Source organism: Symsagittifera roscoffensis, chromosome 9, assembly GCF_963678635.1.
Source record: "Symsagittifera roscoffensis chromosome 9, txSymRosc1.1, whole genome shotgun sequence".
In the NCBI taxonomy this organism is placed as follows: domain Eukaryota; kingdom Metazoa; phylum Xenacoelomorpha; order Acoela; family Convolutidae; genus Symsagittifera; species Symsagittifera roscoffensis.
The window spans coordinates 47,110,449-47,134,124 of record NC_087070.1 but is presented as its reverse complement, the minus strand read 5'-3'; the positions used below and the strand labels follow the sequence as shown (position 1 = coordinate 47,134,124).

The following is a 23,676-nucleotide window of genomic DNA, read 5'->3' as shown; positions in this document are numbered from 1 at the left end:
ACCAATATTGCCAATAATTTGGCTTTCAGCTGCATACTGCATAAATTTCGGTTAAGAAACAGAGCGGCTAAATGAAATTTCTATTTCAAGCCCGATCTCAAAGTAGTCTCTCTTAATATTTTGTTACCTATTTCTAACTTGCGTTTAGAACCATATATCAATTATTTAATGACTAAGCTCACATGATTAGTCAATATTAGATCTATTTTCTAGCTTTCATTTTGTAATTTGGTCTCGTTGCAATTGGTAAGTTTAAAATAAGTAGCCAACTAATCTTTTGCTAAACTAAAATTAAAAACTGACGTGTTTATCAAGATTTTTCTTCAGATAAGTTTTTCGTCGCAGTAACGAAAATGGGTATTTTTAATTATCGCAGCTTTGAATATTGGCATCTTCAAGCGCCGTTTTTATATTAGATTTTTGGTTTTCAAAAGCTTAAAAGGTGAAAAAGTAACATGATTAAAATGCACCGAAAAGATTTTTTTTAATTTGCCTTTTCTAATTGCAAACTTAGATTACTAAACTTACTTTTTGCTACCAACGCAATTTTACAACAGAAAAAAATCAATAACTGAATTGTTGCGTTTAAGCAGCACGCTTTAACTGCAAGGTCTGTTAAAGCGTTCATTTTAATTTGCCACTTACTTGAAGTAAGTAGAGTATAATAAAGTTCTTTTTTGGTTCAAAAAAAGTTTTTTTTTAGTAAAACAATATCACATCTAATTTGAAAAACTAATTTAAGCTCTAAAATAGTCCGCTTTTAACTGTTCGTACTCTAAAAACTTTGGTTGGGGATGGGGGGATTGGTCAAGGGGTTTTTAATTTTGTCTTGTAATCAAAACTATGACCAGTTGACTCTTTGCCCTCTACAACGAATGATAACACAGAAACAATTAGGTAAAAATGGCTCTGGACTACAACACCAACAATCAAGTTAACATCCTCCCCCAAATAGATCAAGTTAAGATCCTCCAGTCCAGTGCTCAAATTGATCCAACAACACCAACTGCTAACTTGGTCCAACGCCAATTTTGTGGTTTTCAAAAATTATAAATTGTACTTTTTTGCAAAAATATAAAAAAATTTACATCAGGGGTTGAAAAAACTCTTAACTTTACTTTGCTGATCATTTGCTAGTTCAACACGGATTGAAAAAGAAGCAGCAATGGGAGACAAGCCAGATATCAGTGAAGTGAGCACCTTCGACAAGAGCAAGCTGAAACCCACAGAGACGGCGGAGAAGAACCCCCTTCCCACCAAAGAGAGTAAGCACTCCATACACACACACCATTTCACATCACAGAGTATAGCCCATATGAACAATCTCCCCCCTTAATAGATCAATCTGAACAATCTCTGTCAGAAAATGATGTAAGGGGTGAGATTGTTCACTTAGACCCATAGTATGCCTCTTCCCTGGCCGAGGTGCGCGATTTGTTTTCACACGACTTTCAAAGTCGCGGCGATGTTAACTCGTAACCCTATACTTCTTTGATCACAACCCTGTATAACTAGTACACACCAACCATATAATTGATGTTAATCGATAAAGTTGAACAGCTCGTATGTTTGTCTTTCCCCTCATGAATGCGATGTAATATCATAGTGAATAAAGTTATATACCTGAAATATCCAAGTATTTAAGCCCAACCAAGCTCCCCAAAAGTAATTTGTGTAATTGTTTCAGCCATTGAGCAGGAAAAACAAGCCTAGAAAGGGGGACGCCTCAGTCACAAAAGAAGGAACTTGACTCTTGGCCCAATTTGTACTTCAGCAAAAACTTATTTTGAAATTTTCGACCCTCGACGAGAAAAATGAACTGTGACTCTATTTAACTTGATCTGGAAACTGTTTTCGATATGGACATGGCGAATTGAAACATATTTATTCAATCAATGTTTTCAACAAAAAGACAACCTTCTTTGTTCCTAATTTATGTATGATCTGCTTCACAAACATTGTATTGTCAAAAATTTAAAAGTTTTTTTGTTTTTTGATTGTTTTGGGAGCTTGTAAAAACAATTTTCAGCCGTTTGCGAAATGAAGGAAAATGTCCAAGATTTTCTTATCTATGAATTTTTGAAGTTGTTGAAGTGGTTTCTCCTTTTTGCACAGGATCTATGATATGAAAAGCTTCGCGAAAATCCTCACTCCAGAAAAACCTCACCTTTGGCAGGGGCAGAAGTAGGAATAATATTGATCCTTTCATAACGAGAAGGACATATTTGGTACTTACTATTCAAGATCTAAAACTTCAGCCCCCCATCGCATGCAATTTCAACAATACTGCTCGTATCAGTGCAAAGCCCTGAATGTTCAGCTGTTTTTTAGGGTCTATGGAGCAGTAATAAAATTTTAAAAAAATTAATGTAATAAAATAAAATGAAAAAAAAAAAATCTTAATTTGATTTTTTTTGTGAAAATCATCCCCCTCACACGCCAAATAAAGTACAAAGTGATAGATTTTGCTACTATTTTTCGACGAAAGTCGGAACAATAACAACAATTTTTATTTCAAAATACGAAATCAATGATGAAAATATATGGCACCATTTCAACTGTTGCAACATGCAAAAAATGTATACCAGTGCTTGGTCAATACACTTAAATCTGGCATTTTAGTGAAATTTTATTTAGAAAAGTGGCAATGAAGCAGAACACCGATTTTGGACACCGATTTGCGACACCGATTTTGGCTGACCAACCTCAAAACTTTTCTAAAGGCGCTTTGGGCGCCAATATAACTAATTTTGAGGGGAAGCGCGCGCCAAAAAACGCATTTCTTGTCAAAATTGTACAAGGAGTGCCCAAATACGCTGTTTTTTGAAAAAGTGGCCTGCGGCGCAGAAGATTTTTTGATAAAATAGGGTCCTTATAGTATTTTCGGAGAGCTCGGAAAATCAAATTGGTCGACCTAAAATAAAAGAAAGGTCCGTAAAATTTTCAAGGTTTTCACAAAAACTGCTCCCCTTTTAGAAAAATTTATGCGCACGTCACTGTTATCTTGAAGCTAAGATATTGGGAAAATGGGTACAGCAAAAAATTTATTTGAAGTGAATTGTGAAAAATTGATTTTGTCTAGTTCAAAAAAGAAATCATTAGTGTTCAGTCTTTAGGAAATCACTTGCAATCCGCGAGCGTTACTTTATTCTTTTTTTTGACATTAAAAGACCAAAAAGATCTTAATTTGAGAACTCAAATTTCTCCGCAGGAAAATTTTTTTTGAAAAATAAAACGTGCTATAAATGTCCTAATAAGTTGATAAATTAACATACCGCAGGGCCGCAAACTGTTCGAAGTGTTTCAGTAATCAAAAAATGCAATTTTTCAACGCCTAATTTTACAAAAAAAAACAAATAAAGCTATTGGTAAGTAAAATCTTTGGCATCTTTTTCTTGTGCAAATTCCTTGTTCACAATCATATTTTGTTCATTTTTTTGGAAAAAAATAATATACCAACTTCCATTTTGAAAACCCCCACGAAAAAAATAAATCAAAAGAATAAACAATTTTTGCGAAAATCATCCCCCTCACACGCCACATAAAGTACGAAGTGATAGATTTTGCTACTATTTTTCGACGAAAGTCGGAACAATAACAACAATTTTTATTTCAAAATACGAAATCAATGATGAAAATATATGGCACCATTTCAACTGTTGCAACATGCAAAAAAATGTATACCAGTGCTTGGTCAATACACTTAAATCTGGCATTTTAGTGAAATTTTATTTAGAAAAGTGGCAATGAAGCAGAACACCGATTTTGGACACCGATTTGCGACACCGATTTTGGCTGACCAACCTCAAAACTTTTCTAAAGGCGCTTTGGGCGCCAATATAACTAATTTTGAGGGGAAGCGCGCGCCAAAAAAAAACGCATTTTTTGTCAAAATTGTACAAGGAGTGCCCAAATACGCTGTTTTTTGAAAAAGTGGCCTGCGGCGCAGAAATTTTTTTGATAAAATAGGGTCCTTATAGTATTTTCGGAGAGCTCGGAAAATCAAATTGGTCGACCTAAAATAAAAGAAAGGTCCGTAAAATTTTCAAGGTTTTCACAAAAACTGCTCCCCTTTTATAAAAATTTATGCGCACGTCACTGTTATCTTGAAGCTAAGATATTGGGAAAATGGGTACAGCAAAAAATTTATTTGAAGTGAATTGTGAAAAATTGATTTTGTCTAGTTCAAAAAAGAAATCATTAGTGTTCAGTTTTTAGGAAATCACTTGCAATCCGCGAGCGTTACTTTATTCTTTTTTTTGACATTAAAAGACCAAAAAGATCTTAATTTGAGAACTCAAATTGTTCCGCAGGAATTTTTTTTTCTGAAAAATAAAACCTGCTATAAATGTCCTAATAAGTTGATAAATTAACATACCGCAGGGCCGCAAACTGTTCGAAGTGTTTCAGTAATCAAAAAACGCAATTTTTCAACGCCTAATTTTACAAAAAAAAACAAATAAAGCTATTGGTAAGTAAAATCTTTGGCATCTTTTTCTTGTGCAAATTCCTTGTTCACAATCATATTTTGTTCATTTTTTTGGAAAAAAATAATATACCAACTTCCATTTTGAAAACCCCCACGAAAAAAATAAATCAAAAGAATAAACAATTTTTGCGAAAATCATCCCCCTCACACGCCACATAAAGTACGAAGTGATAGATTTTGCTACTATTTTTCGACGAAAGTCGGAACAATAACAACAATTTTTATTTCAAAATACGAAATCAATGATGAAAATATATGGCACCATTTCAACTGTTGCAACATGCAAAAAAATGTATACCAGTGCTTGGTCAATACACTTAAATCTGGCATTTTAGTGAAATTTTATTTAGAAAAGTGGCAATGAAGCAGAACACCGATTTTGGACACCGATTTGCGACACCGATTTTGGCTGACCAACCTCAAAACTTTTCTAAAGGCGCTTTGGGCGCCAATATAACTAATTTTGAGGGGAAGCGCGCGCCAAAAAAAAAACGCATTTTTTGTCAAAATTGTACAAGGAGTGCCCAAATACGCTGTTTTTTGAAAAAGTGGCCTGCGGCGCAGAAATTTTTTTGATAAAATAGGGTCCTTATAGTATTTTCGGAGAGCTCGGAAAATCAAATTGGTCGACCTAAAATAAAAGAAAGGTCCGTAAAATTTTCAAGGTTTTCACAAAAACTGCTCCCCTTTTATAAAAATTTATGCGCACGTCACTGTTATCTTGAAGCTAAGATATTGGGAAAATGGGTACAGCAAAAAATTTATTTGAAGTGAATTGTGAAAAATTGATTTTGTCTAGTTCAAAAAAGAAATCATTAGTGTTCAGTTTTTAGGAAATCACTTGCAATCCGCGAGCGTTACTTTATTCTTTTTTTTGACATTAAAAGACCAAAAAGATCTTAATTTGAGAACTCAAATTGTTCCGCAGGAATTTTTTTTTCTGAAAAATAAAACCTGCTATAAATGTCCTAATAAGTTGATAAATTAACATACCGCAGGGCCGCAAACTGTTCGAAGTGTTTCAGTAATCAAAAAACGCAATTTTTCAACGCCTAATTTTACAAAAAAAAACAAATAAAGCTATTGGTAAGTAAAATCTTTGGCATCTTTTTCTTGTGCAAATTCCTTGTTCACAATCATATTTTGTTCATTTTTTTGGAAAAAAATAATATACCAACTTCCATTTTGAAAACCCCCACGAAAAGAATAAATCAGCTAGTTATTTCACATGAACCAGAGATTCTTTCAAAATTAGCAACACAGTTCCTGCAAATGATTCAATAGATAAATAAAAAACAAAACTGAGCGAGCTAAACCTGAAACTTTCAATTCCGCAGAGGCAAAACTTCATTTTAAAAAACATTTTGGTTAGAAGAGCTGCAAACCAGGTAAATAGAAGCAAAAACGCAAAAAAGGCATGATAAAAATCAACTTCAGCCACAAAAACTATGCAACTACGTGAGTTGAATTGGAACCTCTCAACTAAGATTCTTTAACCACTTATCACTAAAGCCTTGGGGGCGGATCTTGGTTTTCTACCTGCTTCCCGTTGTCTTTTTTCTTAGATATTTAGCAGCGACGAAAATATTTTTTTTTCAGTCGATCGAAGTGAAGGATTGAGTAAATTCACTTTGGCGGATTTCAACACGATATAACCACATATTCAATTGTTTTACTAAGTTCCATCCGTTGCTATAGAAGTAACCACTTCGACCATCTGCGACCAAACTTGAAGTAATTATTTTACAAAATATTCTGCAATAATAGCAAGTCAGCCAATATTGACTTCGCTAAAAGCTATTCAGTCAATGAAAACAACAAAAAACACATTTTGTGCTGATTTTTTTTAAAATCTATGTTTTGCTACTACAAATGCATGATATTTACGCTATGTCAATTAAAACGGCGAGCAGAAAACGAAAGACCCACAAGTTTTCAGTGAACGTTGCGCTGTCAACCCAAACAAATAAAATCGTTGGGTGGAAATGTTTCAGCGCCCCCTTATCAGCACAGCAACAGTGAATTATTTTGATACAAAAAAAGTTAATGTTTTTTTTGCAAAAAAAACTAGAAACAGCTATTGCTTCAAATAAAATTTTGCATGCACCAGTGAGACATAAAAACTCACTCAGACGATTCTACCTAGTGAATTTTTTACATAACAAAAAAAAAACAATTATCAGCGTTGCTAAAATGAGTTAAGCAAAATTTCTTCACGCAAGTTTGTTTAAAAGGGTTTGCAAAATTTTAGCTCTAGGAACAATAAAGGGTGAAGAAGTTCTTGCTGACAAAGCCGCCAAAAGTGCGTGCATTCCACTCATTTGACAAAATCTTAAGCCATCGTGCAAGAACTGCCCATTATGGACTAGAATAAGATAAAATTTTCACTTTTCTTTAGTGCAAGTAAGGTCGAGTTTCAGAAAAAAGTTATATATACACTATTCAGCTCATAGAGTTTTGACATTTGCATGTTCATAATAAATTAATTGTTCAAGATTTCCAAATGGACACGCTATCATACCGCCAAATGGATCGAAAAACCAAAACTAAATTCTCATCATTTTTGAAATTATCAAATATTATTTTCAGAATCAAAGTACTGCGTGCCTGAGTGATTTTGTTGACTGTTGCCGCTATTCTGAAAGAATAGTTAGTTGATAGGTTGTGTAGGAAATAAGAACAAAATTTTGAGACTCCATTAATTGGTTAGATAGCGCAATGCTACCGGACAAACAATTTCAAGTAAATCTTCAGAACTTTTTGAACTCAAAATAGCGCACGTCTGTCTGCCAGTGAAGTTGACTCTAAAAAGATACGCTAAATTTGTTCTCTGTAATTTTCAATTTGGTTTTTGCCTCACTTCACACATTTCGTGACAACAAATGGTTGAGCTTTCAAGATTGTTATGGTTAAAACAACTTGATTTTTGGCCTGTAGTTGAAATGACTGTTGGGTGATGGGGAAAAGACCTACTTTGGATTCACTCGTGAGACTGATGGTACAGAAGAGATCGACGATGTTGACTGCTTTGACACAGAAAATGCATAACTTGTCAACAACAGACTCTTCACAGAATTGTTCACAACAAAAGAACCGGTCCACTGGGCTTCTTGACGTCGAGCATTATAGTATGCACGGTAGTTCGGCTCAGAGCATGGGCAATGTGTCTTTGTCAGATGCTCCAGATATGTCACCTCGTCGTAATTTGCCAGATTACATTTCCTTGCCTTCACAAGCTGATTTTAATTGACATGGAACCAAACGCGTAGAAATATGTGAAGTCATCGATGAAATGTATGAGGAAGTGGTGCAATGGAAACCAAATTGGTTTCAAGTGAAGAATTGGTAGACTGGTTTTTTGCATTTTCTGGGAAATCTTGTTATGAAACCATAGCTATTAATGTTCATGACAACCATTCTTCTTCAGAAATTATCCAGAAAGAGCGAAGTCAAAGAGCATATTCTACATCTCAAACGCAGAAAAGAACTTTGGAAAAGTGTTGATTAGAAGTTAGGGCTGTTCAAAGTAAACTGTGTCTAGTGAGAAACAAAATTCCTGAGAATCTTAATCGCTCGTTCTCTAAGCTCAAGGTGAAAGAAAAAACTACAAGTGCTATGCGATTTCTCAATGGGCAAGAAGCTGGAGTTGTAAAATAAGATGATCTCACAGAAGAGAAAAAGTTGATAAAAATGTATGTGAGTACACCGTGAAACTATCTGTTAGCGAACCCTTGAAAAATAAACACCCAGTATCTCCAAAACTCTCCAAGTTAGCAGTCTTACCCCAGGAGCGAGACTTATCAGACGCAGCATTCCATTTTATTTTCTTTGATAGTTTCACACCTGATTGTATTCGCCGGTGTGTTTTGAACATTTTTGGAGCAGCAAGACCTTCTAGCGCCAATGCTTCAGCTCTCACGTCTAATTTTAGTAAGTCGGAAACTGAAGGAGTGCTGCTGGTTGATGTTAGCAATGTGTTTAACGAGTTCAACAAACAGTTTGCTTTATTCAACATGTATGTTGAGTGCCCAGCTATGTCTATGTTTCTCATCTATCTTTACAGAAAGCCTGAGTACTTGTTATTAGACGGAGAAGAGCTTTTGTCGCAAAAAGGAACCACTCAGGGCGGGGCTGAAGGTATGGTATAGCTCTGTTACCTCTCATTAATCAACTCCATGACCTTCTTGAAATTTTTGGTATGCCGATGACTTTATGCAGGTGGAAAACTTAAACAACTCAAGTCATGGTGGGAAGCGTTAAAAAGAACTCGGACCGGAGTATGGGCATTTCCGATTTCATCCAAGACTAAGTTTATTGTTTCATAAGAATACTTGGATTTCGCAGAGCGTATTTTTTCTGGAAGTGGTATAATGATTTTAACAGAGGGACACAAGTAATTGGGATGCTTGATTGGCAGCAAAAAAGTCAGTGAAAACATGTTCTCATGAAGTCAGATGATTAAGTGAACTTTGAGTTTATCTCAGATCGCGGAGACGCAGCCACACTGTGCTTTGGCAGCCTTTACGCATAATTTCAATCCGAAGTGGGATCACATGAGAGTGATCGACTGTAGCCAAGATCAAATTAAAGGTAGTCCCACCAAACTCGAAACCAAAATGAGAATGCAGTTTTTGCCGAAGCTGATTGGTAGAGTATCACCAGAAGGCATTGATAAATCTGTGCTAGTTCTTCCGGCAAGACTGGGCGGTTTGAACATCATCAACCCAGAAACAGACCACGCTCAGAAATTCAAAGACTCCGAGAGCCTTTGTAAACCTCTTGTTGAGAAACTTTTGTCGAGCGATACTGGTTCTCCTTCTGTATTTCAGTAGAAAACAGTTTCTGTCCACTGAAATACAGAAGGAGAACGAACGGCGCGCCAGTACCCAGTACTCCATACTCAAGAGAATTTAAACCGGTTAACGAAAGAGGCGCATGGAACTGGCTCACAACGTTGCCGTTAAAAAAACATGGTTTTTGCCTGAATAAAGCAGCGTTTTGGGATGCATTATGCTTGCGATATAATAGGCCGCTGAAAGGTGTTCCTGCTCACTGTGTTTGATGAAAAACTTTTTCGGTTGAGCATTGCTTGTCTTATTCTACTGGCGGATTCCCAGTTATTTGGCATAATGAAGTGAGAGACCTAACAGTGGAAAAGTTGACTGAAGTTTACTCTAACGTTGAAGTCAAACCGCATTTAGAGCGTTATCTGGCGAGTTTTTGGCTTTGAGAACATTAATAAGTGGCGACAAAGCTAATGTAGTCTGGGGAGGCAGATTTGAGATGGCATTCTTTGATGTAAGAGTATTCAATCCTTGCGCCAAGTCAAATTCTGGTACTCTGCCAAGTATGTACCGGAAGCACGAAGTGGAAAAAGAGATGCTATAATCAATGTATCAGAGAATGTGAACAAAGGTCATTCACACCTCTTGTTCTTTCGTGCGTGGGTGAGGTGTCATGGGCAAACTTGCTACCATGTTTTAAAAAAGACTTCCTTCGATGATCAGTGGGAAGAAAGAAGTAACTTCGTATAGTGCAGTGCTTTGATGGATTCGATGTCATCGTGGATTTTCGCTTCTCAGATCATATGTATCGGTGGATCACATTCATCATATCGGAGACCGACGAAGGATTGTGTTGATCAAAAGAATTCTTGAAGCACTCTCGATGGACTTCACTTAACTTGCATAGATGTTTCTTTTATGATATCTGTTGTAGTTTGTTCGAGTATGAACAGTTCAATTCCAGATGAAAGAGAAATTAACTGGTTGTACCAATAAATAAACGAGAATTTTAGTCTAAAACCGTTAAAATGTATTCATTAGTACCCTTCCAATAAAAACAAAAATAAACTGCCTTAATCTCTGATTATTTTTTAAAAATTTTTGTTTCAACAGACTTGTTGTTTCAACTAACGGGCAGCAAAGTTTGCTGTACATTGAAGTAAATTTAGCTAATACCAAAGAGAGATGCTACTGGAAAACCAAGTAAGACGTAAAAAATTGCGTCTAATTATGTGAGCCTGCCTTAACTTTTAGAGATATGTATGACGATGTGACCCTTTTCTTCTTAGATGGAAACAAAAAGGAGAAAAATTGACGTTTAAACTTGATGGATTTTGCAGAAGATGGTGGATTTATTTTGTAGTACTAATGCCTAGGCAATTTCCATATAAGGAAAATCCTTCCACATTTGGTACTACTTCCATGTTTGGAAATCACGATGACACTTACTTTCATTTTCATTCAATCTCAAAATCATTTCATTCATTTCTTCTCATCTGATCAGTTTGCTTTTCAAAAATAAGCTCAATTGAATTTTCTGTGTTGAATTTTCAAAAACTCAAAAAAGAATTGGGAGGTTTGTTTGTTTCCAAAAACCTACAAGAAGAAAATTTTTTCTAAACCCTCCTATCAACAATTAAAAATTAATGATTTGGGACAGTTTAAAAAGTCAGAAAAAATCTATCGTAGTGAAAAAGAAGGAGAAGCATTATCGGCAACCTGGAATACTGTCATTCACGATGCTGAATATCTTGGACTCGTACCCATATATGAAGCCAAATCTGTTACAGAATCAACTATGGATCAGGAGCTCGACATCTGTAATAGAGTGTATGACCTAGCAACATTCAACATGAGGAAGGTGTGTGTCACAATCAAGACGTACAAAGTGAACAAGCCACCCTACAATCAGGTTCGACTCTTCACTGCAAAGGAAAAATGAAGACATGAAGCAAGTTAAATATATCAACTATACTTTGAATGAATTCAAAGAACTGTCCTAAATTTTGGGAGACTTTATGTTTGTTGATAAATTTTAACCTCGGAAACGCTTTGTGATATTTTGTGCGTCTGGTAATTGACATAATATTTGATCAAAGCAGTTTTTTCTCACTGAAGTTTACATTTAGAGCTAGAATATCTGAGGAAAAGTCTGACAAAACAAACAATTTAATCGAAATTGACTTAAAATCTTAACCAAATATCAGTTATTTTTTTCAGTTATTGCTGAGGAAATTAAATAAAACTTATGGTGATTACAGAATATATTAAAAATGATGCAACAATTCGAGTTGTTTCAAGTTTTTTTGTTTGTTTCAGTAAGAAATATGTTTCTATCGAAAGTGTTTTCAATGTTTGAAATGGGCATTCATCAGATTTTGAAAATGAATTAGTACAAAAAACTACAAGAGTGGTGGACAGATGACGTTGATGGAGATTGCATTAGTTTTAACTTGTATAGAAACACAGAAAATTCAATGATTTTGTTAAAAAGATGGAGAGGAGATTACAAAAAAGAAGAGTACTGCCAAATTTATCAACAATGTTTTTGTTTAGAAGAGTTAACTCGGATTGAGTGATCGATCAGTAAAAAATTAAAATAATGGAAGAGCCTTTGAAACAAAAATTGAAGATAAGGAACATTATTTTGATTACTGTTTTGAATTTGATACGAACACAAAGTCTAGATTTGTCAGTATTTCTTTCAATCGATTATCCAAATTTAAAAGACTTCCGGTTGTTTATACTACAAAATACCAAAAATAAAAAACAAAAAAAAGTATACTTTGGTATTTTTTTCCAGTTAGAAAGAGAACAAATCAATAAAATGTTGATCGAAATTTCAAAACTTCAATTGAATATCGAAAAAAAAAATCAAACCAGACAAGAAACCTAGCTTATCTCAATTTGGTGTAAAATTTATATGTTATTTATGTTAGAAAATTTCAATAAAAATAACTGATTGAGAATTTTGATAAACATAGTTTTTTCTGATCTAATTTGAGGCAATTTTTTGAGGCAATTCAGCTCTTTTTTTCTAAAATTTTGGGAAAGGCTAAATCTCCCATTTATTCTCAAGATCTTTTTTACTTATTGAGTTGCCGTCACTGAATAGAAACGAAAGAGTTGCATGTCTTGAATGTGGCAGAGAATACACACACAAAGACATCGTAGATCCTATGGTGTTTCGAAGTGTGTGAACTGTAATTTTAATACTTATAGCAGCAAGAAACTCACTAATCATTTCAAAAAGAAGCATCCTTTTTTTCAAAATGATGTTGAATTATGTGCTCAGCAGCCACCAAACACGCTTTAAAAGAAGGTAAAATTAATATTGCTTAGATATTAATTGGAATATTAATTTTTACTGAATCTGAAAAGTCTATAAAATTGTGATAAACTTTTAAAACTCTAGTGAAATTTATACAGTGTTTTCATCACAATAACTGATCTGTCATTTATTTTTTTATTCAAAGGTTTTGATTGATGATAAAGACAGCAAAAATCAAGCCTTAATTGTCGTGAAACTTTCTATGGAAATCGATCCGAAAACGTTTAATCAGCAGTAAAAACTCCATTGGTTGCAACCTTGCGGAGAATTTGTTGCAATAAATGTGTAATAAAAGTGCATAAAATACGCTGATGAGTGGTTAAGTTTTTGTTTAAAAACGGTAAAAACTTGGATATTTATAGAGCATCGACCAATTAAAAGGTTTTGTGTTGTTACTATTTTGAATTTTTCCTTGATTAGTGCTTGTATAAGTTTCCATAGATTAGTGCGTTGTTAAGCACAAAATGGGGTTTGATTTATTAAGAATTATGGTTTTCTACTGTTTTTTTTTGATGACTTCAAAAAAGAAACTGATAATTGTCCTGGAAAAGATGAAAAAAAGTATGTTTTTGCTTAAATTTGAAAAGTTCAAGATAAAGATATACATCATTCTCAACTAAAAATTAACTTCAATGTAGTATTTCAGATTTGAAACAGTAATATACAGTTATGAGGTTGATAAAATCATTTAAAGATTTTAGCAAACGGATTTTGGTATTAATTCTGCTTTGGATTATTGAACGCTCGTTGAAACGATACATTTTCCCACCTAAAATTCATTTTTCAAGTAAAATTTTGTTCAAATTGGATTGAATTGGAAGATAGTAGATGAAGCAGAAACTGAGAAAACATTAAATTGAGATAGAACCTCAAGTTAATTCATTAGGAGTTTTGAGATAATTTTTCTGATAAGTTTTATATTTATGCGTAATTCATTAGAAAAATTTGTTTTCATTTGATATTTTTAGAAGAAAAATCAGATGTTTTGAGGATAATTTTTGTACAGTAAATCCAATCCGACATCTTTTGGACAATGATACATGAAGCATAAATAAAAAACTTTCTTTCAAGATCTACATTTCACAAATTTGTATGAAAAAATTTGATGTGGACACATTTTTGAGAAAATAATATAGAGCTTGCTGAAGATTTCTAAGCAAACTAATACTTTAGCAGAACCAAGTTTTGATTATTTGACATTTAACAAGAAAAGCTTCAATTAGACACACAGTGAAAATTTTGTTCTGGTTAGCTTCTTCTTCAATTAGAAAAGTAGGCAGAACTATAGAACTTTTTGCTTAATAAACTTCGGAAAATTTTACAATTGATCCAGTTTGCGCTTTGATTTCCTTTGCTAAACCTATTTTTTGAGACGCACTTTTTTAGAAGTTTGTAGCAAATTTAGATGTTGCAGATGTTAGGAACTAGGTTTTCAGATTATAATCAAAAGGGCTGCTCTTAGTTTGTTCAAAAAGCCCAACGTTAAAACACACCTTTATATTCCCAATTTCAAAATGTGCTTTTGAATGCTTTAGCTAGCCCAATTCTCTCTCTCTCTCACTTGGACATTTTTGAGAAAACTTCCGACAAAAATCAAGAATAAAAAGCAATATACTAGTAATTTTTGCAAGAAAAGTGATAGTTAATGATCTCAAAAGTTGTATTTTTTGCAAAAATTGCTTAAAGATTTTACTGTAGAAACTGAACAAGAGAACTTAAGGCAAATATTTACAAATTACATCGCAACAATCAGACAGTATCAGTTCTAGTTTCATCTCTGCGGGCAAAACGTTCTTTCAATTGATAATATTTTCCTCCTAAATTCCCCTGTTCTGAATAGAATCTCTTGCAAAGTGAGTTCAATAGCGAAAGCATGTATTATACAGAAAACAATAATAACCTTAAATATAGAACTTTTTTACACAAAAATCATAATAATTATGTTTTAAAAGCAACAGAGAGATAATCATCAGTTTTTAAGAAGATTTTGTTGAATTTCATCAAATATCTAATACACTTTTAAAGAAAATTTATCTCAATTTTAATCAGTTTCAGCAGTTAACTTTTAAATTTTCATCATTAATCTGAAATTTTTAATTAATTACATGAAAAGTTTTTCACAAGTTATAATTTTTGTACAAATTTGAGCAAATCATTGAGAAAAAACGGAGGAGTTTGATCTAGAACTTTCATAGAATGGTGCTTTTATTGTTCATTTGAATTGAGATTTTTAATTAATTTCTCCCCCAATTGGACAAAAATCGACCTAATTACCCAAATAAAAGGTTGAAAATGGAAAAATTTGGTTAAAATTGATTAAATTTCACTTTACTTTCTCGAAAATTAAGATTAATTTCACTATTTTCCGGAAGTTTCAATATTGATTCAATTTTTATGAGCTTTTTTTAGTGTTGAGAGCATTATATAACCCGCTTTTTAGCTCAAACATGGTAAACTTTAGCGTATATCAATATTTTGAGAAAAATTGTGGAAAAATTCATTTTTTTATTCAAAATTTTGTATCGTTGTATCAACATGGTGCCAACTAAAACACAATAAGAGCTCAAATTCAAACTCTGTAAGTAGATATCTTTTCTCAATTAGATCAGAAGCAACAACAATTTTGCCAAAACTATGAGGTTTCTGCGATTTTTTTCCAAAAAGTTGAAATTTTGGCAATTTTTTCCATTTACTTAAAATTTTTGCAGTTTTTTTTTACAAAAACCTTGACTTCTTTCGATTTTTCAGTAGATTACAGCATTGATTCAGGTAGATCTTTTAAAAAGTAGGATTATCTAATAAATTAGTTAATTTGTCGAATTATAACAAATCTTTCCGTGTTTTGAAGTTTTTTTCGAAAATTTTTTTGATAAAAAATCGCAATTTTTGCTCAAAAACTCTTACCACTAACTTACCATGAACCAAAAAAATAAATAACAGACCTTCATTCCACGATCTACACGTAATTAAAAATTAGTTTTTTCCAATCAGATAACGCGCCCCGAGATTTTTGCGAGACCTTTCCACACAAAACCCCAAAAAGAAACGTTTTTCTTACCATTCTCTTACCAATACACTGAAACCTTAGCAATTCTTTTCTCTATCTTAATACATAGCTGGAAGACCGAATGTTCTATTTCCTATCTTGATACATGTAGGTCTTCAAGACTCCTTCCTCTCCCCCCTGATCAGCCTCAACATCTACTACTATAGCTGCAGAGAAAACGACATACAAGTGGAGAAAAAATCTGTCATCTGCTTAAAACATTGAATTGAAAAATGTTATTCTATCAGGGGTGTAGATATTTGTGAAGAATTGAATTTTAATTGAAAGAGTTGCTCTTTTGTACATACTCTAGAGTACCAATTATTGTAGTAGAATATCACTTTGGAGTATCCAACTATCTTCTTTATCAGAACATACTATTTCATCAATGTTAAGTCAAATTTCAACTCTGTCTCCTATATAGTTTCAGAAAAAAAAGAAAGACAAAGTAATTGAAGCAGAATTGTGGTGATTCTAGATATTCGTGAAGAGTTGAATTTTGATTTTAAAAAATGCTCTTTTGCACTCCGCAGGACCACACTACTGAAATTAATTCCCATTCCAGAGTATTAAACTTCTGCCTCCAATAGAAGATACTGTTCCACTAATCATGTGTGATAATTTAACACTCTATGTTATATAGTTGCAGAAAAAATGAAACACAAGTAAAGAAAACACAATTGCGTATTGAAAACAATCAGTCAAATACTTGTATATCAGGTTTGTAGATATTTGAGAGGATCTGAAACTTCATCAATAGAACTATTTTCATCCTAACTTTGAGTAAAAATTTTCGATTCGAACAAAAGATAATGTTTGATAAATCAGCAATTAAATCTTCTGTACTTCCAGATAAACGACACACAACTGATTAGGATAGAGTTGTTTCTGTGATAACAAGGAACTGAAGATTCTACTTGTATCAAAGTTGTAGACATGTAGGAAGAAATGAATTTTCTTTGAAAAGTTTACTTTTTGTACACCTGACTACCACGCTTCTGCTATAGATTTTTACTTCGGATTATTGAACTACGGTCTCAAAAGGAACTGTATCATCAGACAGATGTCAAACTATATCCCTGTGTTTTTTTAACTGCAGAAAACAGAATATACAGGTGAACGATTTAGAGTTCTTTTAGTGATAACAATTAATTGTAACTTTTTTCTTTTATCATGAATTTCATCGAGCAGAAAACACGATATACAGGTGAATAAATTATAATTTTTTGGTGATAACAAGGAGTTGATTTTTTTTGTTTTATCGTGACTTATATCATTTTCTTTTTTATCGAGGTGTAGAAGTTATGGAAGAGGTGAGACTCCGTTGAAAAAGCTACTTTTTCGTACACCAGACTACTAAATTTTTGCAATAGGTTTTTTATTGAGATTGTCGAACTAATGCCTCCAACAGAATATACTGTTTCATCAAACATATGTCAAAATTTAACCCTGTATCTTCTAAAGCGACGGAAAAAAACATACAACTGAAAAAAAAAGAATTGTTTGTGTGATAACAGTAACATGAAACATTTTCTTGAATCAAAGCGTCGAAATATAAAAATGTTGAAGTTTAGTAAAAAACTTGCTCTTTTGTACACCAAACTACCAAACTAATGCAATAGGTTTTTACTTCAGAGTATCGAACTACTGCCTCTAGCAGAAGATACTGTATCATCAAATTTATGTCAAAACAATAACACAGTCTTTTGTATAGATGCAGAAAAACGTCATACAATTGAATAAACTAAAGTTGTTTGGGTGATAACAATGAGTTGAAACTTTTCTTGCATCAGTGGTGCAGTTTTAGGGAAGAGTTGAAACTTCATCGAGAAAGTTACTCTTTCGGACTGCAGACTTTTATGCTATTGCAATCGGTTTTTACTCCAGATTGTCGAGTTCTTTTGCTGATAACAATAAGTCGAAACTTTTTCTTTTATCATGATTTTTATCATTTTTCTTTTATCGAGGTGTAGACATTTAGGAAGAGTTGAGACTTCCTCAAAAAGTTACTTTTTTGTATACCAGACTACCAAATTATTGCAATAGGTTTTTAAATGAGACTAATGCCTAAAACATAAGATACTGTTTCATGAAACATATGTTAATTTTTAACCCTGTATCCTTTATAGCGACAGACAAAAAAAACAGCATACAAAGGGAAAAAATAGAATTGTTCGTGTGATAACATTAATATGAAACATTTTCTTATATCAAGGTGTAGAAATTTAGAAATGTTGAAATTTCATCAAAAAAATTGCTCTTTCGTACACCAGACTACAAAGCTATTGCAAAAGGTTTTTACTCCAGATTATCGAAATACTGCCTCTAACAGAAGATACCGTTTCATCAAATATAAGTCAAATAATAACACTACTTCCTATATAGTTGCAGAAAAAACGTCATACAATTGAATAAATTAGAGTTGTTTGTGTGATAACAATGAGTTGAAATCTTTTCTTGCATCAAAGGAGTAGATAATGGGAAGAGTTGCAACTTCGTCGAAAAAGTTCCTCTTTTGTACTGCAGACTACTAAGCTTTTGCAACATTTTTTTACTCCAGATTATCGAAGTACTGTCTCTAACAGAAGATACTGTTTTTATCAAGCAGATGTCAAACTAAATTCCTGTGTATTTCTAGCTGCAGAAAACACGATATACAGTTGAACAAATTAGAGTTCTTTTGGTGATAACAATAAGTTGCAACTTTTTCTTTTATCGTGACTTTTATCATTTTCTTTTATCGAGGTGTAGAAATTTGGGAAGAGTCGAGACTTCCTTGAAAAAGTTGCTTTTTTGTACATCAGACTACCACTTTATTGCAATAGGTTTTTAAATGAGATTGTCGATTTAATGCTTGCAACAGAAGATACTGTTTCATCAAACATATGTCAAATTTTAACCCTGTATCCTATATAGTGACAGAAAAAAAACAACATACAAGTGAAAAAGAAAACAGTAAAGTGAAGCATTTTCTTACATAAAGGTGTAGAAATTAAGAAATGTTGAAACTTCTTCAAAAAAGTTGATCATAGACTACCAAACTACTGCAATTGGTTTTTACTCCATATAATCGAACTAGTGCCTCTAACAGAAGATCATGTTTCTTTAAATATGTGTCAAAAAATAACACTATTTCCTATATAGATGCAGAAAAAACGTCATACAATTGAATAAATTAGAGTTATTTGTGTGATAAAATGAGTTGAAACGTTTTCTTGCATCAGAGGTGTGGATGTTGGGAAGAGTTGAAATTTCATCGAAACAGTTGCTCTTTTGTACTCCAGATTACCAAATTATTGCAATAGGTTTTAACTCCTGTTGGAGGGAGTAGTTCGATAATCTGAAGACGCTGTTTCATCAAACATATGTCAAGTCTCAACCCTGTATCTTACATAGCTGCAGACAAAACGACATACAAGTGAAAAAAGTAACGTTGTTTGTTGAAAGCTTTGAGTTGAAACTTTATTTACATCAGGCTTGTAGATATTTGGGTAGAGTTGAAGTTTTGTAAGCCCAGGGCAGCAGTATTTCATTATCTCAGGGCTGTTGAGTTTACAAAAAATTGCAACATTATTACTTCAAGTTGTAAAAATTTGGAAAAACTTGCAACTTCTTTATCCCCAGGATCTAGTGTTATAGAAAAAACCGCAATGTTTTTTTCCCGAGGGCTGGTTTTTCAGATTTTTTAAAATAATTGCCTTTGCGTTGTTTCAGGGCTGTAGAAGTTTGAAAAGAGCATTAACTTCCTTACCCCAGGCATTATAAAGCTTTGGAATATGAATGAGTTGCAATGTCATTACCCTGGCCTGTAGAATAATTAAATCAAGTTTCAAAGCTTTTAGCCAAGGATTTCCGGGTTTTGGGAAAAGATGCAATTTAATTATCCCAGTTAGAGTTTAAGGGATGATACTTATAGCATAAACTGTATTTTCAAATTTGAAGATTAAAACCATATTCGCTTCTATGTCTCTAAATAACTTTCGCTTAACGAAAAAGAACGGTTTCTGCAAATGCGGATTCAGGGGGAGGCGGACGCCTCATCCGATTCAGGGACTCAATGAAACCTTCGCCACCCCCTTCGGTAATATTTTGCGACATCCAATGTTGGACCTACAAACCGTTAAATTTTCTAAAGGCGCCTTCGGCACCAATATATACTAGTTTTGAGGGGGGTGCGCGCGCTGAAAAAAACGCGATTTTTTGGTCAAAATTTTCCAAAAAGTGCCTAAACATTGGAACCTGTTTTTTTGGCGAAAATTTTTGGCGCAGAAATTTTAACGAAAACAGGCTCTTAGTAGTGTTTTGGGAGAGCTCGGAAAATCAATTTGGTCGACCTAAAAAAAACAAAGGGTCGACACAAAAAAATCAGGCAACAATTTGTTGAATCTGAAAAAGCGACAATTCGTCGCAGAACAGTTTTCCACTTTAATTGTGTAACCAATTTAAAATGGATTGATTTAGCAAAGTACAGCGACCAAACGGCCATGCCTTTGTAGGTGTGGAATATTTCATGGAACTGCTAAGCAAAAAAGCACCCCAAAGAAAAAAAGCAAATTTTAAATCTATTTCAAACTTAGCTTACAAAAACTTATTTCTGCTTGTAAATTTGAAATTGTTTTACTAGCACTTTGCAGTAAACCAGCAGCTTATTTTTGCAACTGCAAAACTTCAATATATCAACTGGCGCGTTTGAACAGCACGCTTTGGCTGTCATGGTTGGTTAAAACATTCATTTTCGTTTTGCCACACACTTAAAGTAAGTTGAGTATAAAAAAGCTATTTTTTGGCAAACATCACAATTGGTTTTCATTTTTTTCTAAGCTTCAAAATAGTGTGTGTCCTTCAAAAACTTGGCTGTGGCGCTGATTTTTTTGCAGACAAATTAGGGCTTTTATAGTGTTTCGAGAGACCTCGAAGCAGTTTGGCCGACGATTTTTAAATGGGACAAATTTTCAAGCTTTTTTTCGAAAATCCGCCCATAAACAAAATTACCCGCAAACTTTCCTCGAAAGCAAGATTTTAGTTTAAATTTCTTCTCAAAAAGATTCAAGTTGTCTTCTTTGCAATTTTTTAGTCCTTTAAGGCCAACTGTTTAAATTAAGTGAAAGCATGTAAATAGGATATTTCACCTTATCGCATTCTGAGATTAGAAATCAGAGGGTAAATGAATTTACAAAACAGCTTTCAAGGTTTAAAGGCCGTGCCACCCGATTCATAGCTTCATAAAACATTCCGATTAAACAAAGTGTCCCATTTACCTTAACGTAGGCAAACACCCAGCACCGAGCGAACAGTCACTTCAAGTTACGTAATAATTTACTGCCCCCATTTTCAGTTGGTTGGTGGAAAATACCCGAAGCTCTTGGGGTTCGTAGACATTTCATGTAAACAAAATAAATCGAGCTGTCAAACCGATTAATCAACAACGCCGAAATTTCAACCAGCCGAAAAAGTGAAATGACATCTTGTTGATTTTTATCGAGTTTTTACGCAAGTTATTTGAGTCTTACATAGAGAGTTGTAAAAAATTAAGACAATTTTGACAAAGTTTTGCATCTATTTTCCATTTAAAAAAAAACAATGAGATATGAAATCTGTCTGAAAAAGTAGCTTTTGCTTTCAAAATTTTTTACTCAGAAATAAATTTTTTACTCATTGCAGCGCGCGAAAACTGTCAACAAATTATAACTGATCTAAAAAGTAGTTTTTTTGACCGATTAAACCAATATTGCCAATAATTTGGCTTTCAGCTGCATACTGCATAAATTTCGGTTAAGAAACAGAGCGGCTAAATGAAATTTCTATTTCAAGCCCGATCTCAAAGTAGTCTTTCTTAATATTTTGTTACCTATTTCTAAGTTGCGTTTAGAACCATATATCAATTATTTAATGACTAAGCTCACAGGATTAGTCAATATTAGATCTATTTTCTAGCTTTCATTTTGTAATTTGGTCTCGTTGCAATTGGTAAGTTTAAAATAAGTAGCCAACTAATCTTTTGCTAAACTAAAATTAAAAACTGACGTGTTTATCAAGATTTTTCTTCAGATAAGTTTTTCGTCGCAGTAACGAAAATGGGTATTTTTAATTATCGCAGCTTTGAATATTGGCATCTTCAAGCGCCGTTTTTATATTAGATATTTGGTTTTCAAAAGCTTAAAAGGTGAAAAAAGTAACATGATTAAAATGCACCGAAAAGATTTTTTTTAATTTGCCTTTTCTAATTGCAAACTTAGATTACAAAACTTACTTTTTGCTTATGTTCGAACGCGGTTTACTTGCGTTTTTGCAACACGCTACCAACGCAATTTTACAACAGAAAAAAAATCAATAACTGAATTGGTGCGTTTAAGCAGCACGCTTTAACTGCAAGGTCTGTTAAAGCGTTCATTTTAATTTGCCACTTACTTGAAGTAAGTAGAGTATAATAAAGTTCTTTTTTGGTTAAAAAAGTGTTTTTTTTTAGTAAAAAAAAATATCACATCTAATTTGAAAAACTAATTTAAGCTCTAAAATAGTCCGCTTTTAACTGTTCGTACTCTAAAAACTTTGGTTGGGGAGGGGGGGGGGGGTGGTCAAGGGGCTTTAAATTTTGTCTTGTAATCAAAACTATAACCAGTTGACACTTTGCCCTCTACAACCAATGATAACTGATAACACAGAATCAATTAGGTAAAAATGGCTCTGGACTACAACACCAACGATCAAGTTAACATCCTCCCCCAAATAGATCAAGTTAAGATCCTCCAGTCCAGTGCTCAAATTGATCCAACAACACCAACTGCTAACTTGGTCCAACGCCAATTTTGTGGTTTTCAAAAATTATATATTGTACTTTTTTGCAAAAATATAAAAAAATTTAAATCAGGAGGTTGAAAAAACTCTTAACTTTATTTTGCTGATATTTTTCGAGTTTTTTCATCGTGCTTTTCTATTTTCAGGTAAAATTTCGTTGACAACGACTATCCAAATCATTTGCTAGTTCAACACAGATTGAAAAAGAAGCAGCAATGGGAGACAAGCCAGACATCAGTGAAGTGAGCACCTTCGACAAGAGCAAGCTGAAACACACAGAGACGGCGGAGAAGAACCCCCTCCCCACCAAAGAGAGTAAGCACTCCATAGACACACACTCCATTTCACCTCACAGAGTATGGCCTGGCCCATGTGCACAATCTCCCCCCTTAATAGATCAATCTGAACAATCTCTCTCAGAAAATGATTTAAGGGGTGAGATTGTTCACTCGGACCCATAGTATGCCTCTTCCCTGGCCGGGGTGCGCGATTTGTTTTCACACTACTTTCAAAGTCGCGGCGATGTTAACTCGTAACCCAATATATCTTTGATCACAGCCCTGTATAACTAGTTACACACCAAGCATATAATTGATTGATGTTAGTCGATAAAGTTGAACAGCTCGTATGTCGGTCTTTTCCCTCATGGATGCAATGTAATATGATAGTGAATAAAGTTGTATACCTGAAATATCTAAGTACTTAAGCCCAACCAAGCTCCCCAAAAGTAATTTGTGTAATTGTTTCAGCCATTGAGCAGGAAAAACAAGCCTAGAAGGGGGGACGCCTCAGTCACGAAAGAAGGAACATGACTGTTGGCCCAATTTGTACTTCAGCAAAAACTTATTTTGATATTTTCGACACTCGACGAGAAAAATGAACTGTGACTCTATTTAACTTGAACTGGAAACTGTTTTCGATATGGACATGGCGAATTGAAACATATTTAATCAATCAATGTTTTCAACAAAAAGACAACCTTCTTTGTTCCTAATTTATGTATGATCTGCTTCACAAACATTGTATTGGCAAAAATTTAAAAGTTTTACTTTTTGATTGGTTTGGGAGCTTGTAAAAACAATTTTCAGCCGTTTGCGAAATGAAGGAAAATGTCCCAAGATTTTCTAATCTATGAGTTGTTGAAGTTGTTGAAGTAGTTTCTCCTTTTTGCACAGGATCTATGATATGAAAAGCTTCGCGAAAAACCGCACTCATGAAAAACCTCACCTTT

The 23,676-nt window shown here is 33.7% G+C and overlaps 1 protein-coding gene across 1 annotated transcript; it reads left to right on the top strand.

Moving 5' to 3' along the window:
- Positions 1-1,125: 1,125 nt before the first annotated feature.
- LOC134854864 (thymosin beta-like) lies at positions 1,126-23,395 on the top strand. Its single transcript, XM_063871223.1, has 4 exons — positions 1,126-1,265; positions 11,064-11,185; positions 22,607-22,760; positions 23,195-23,395. Exons 1-4 carry the CDS (start codon positions 1,166-1,168, stop codon positions 23,218-23,220), a joined length of 402 nt encoding a protein of 133 aa, XP_063727293.1. The 5' UTR covers positions 1,126-1,165; the 3' UTR covers positions 23,221-23,395.
- The last annotated feature ends 281 nt before the right edge of the window (positions 23,396-23,676 follow it).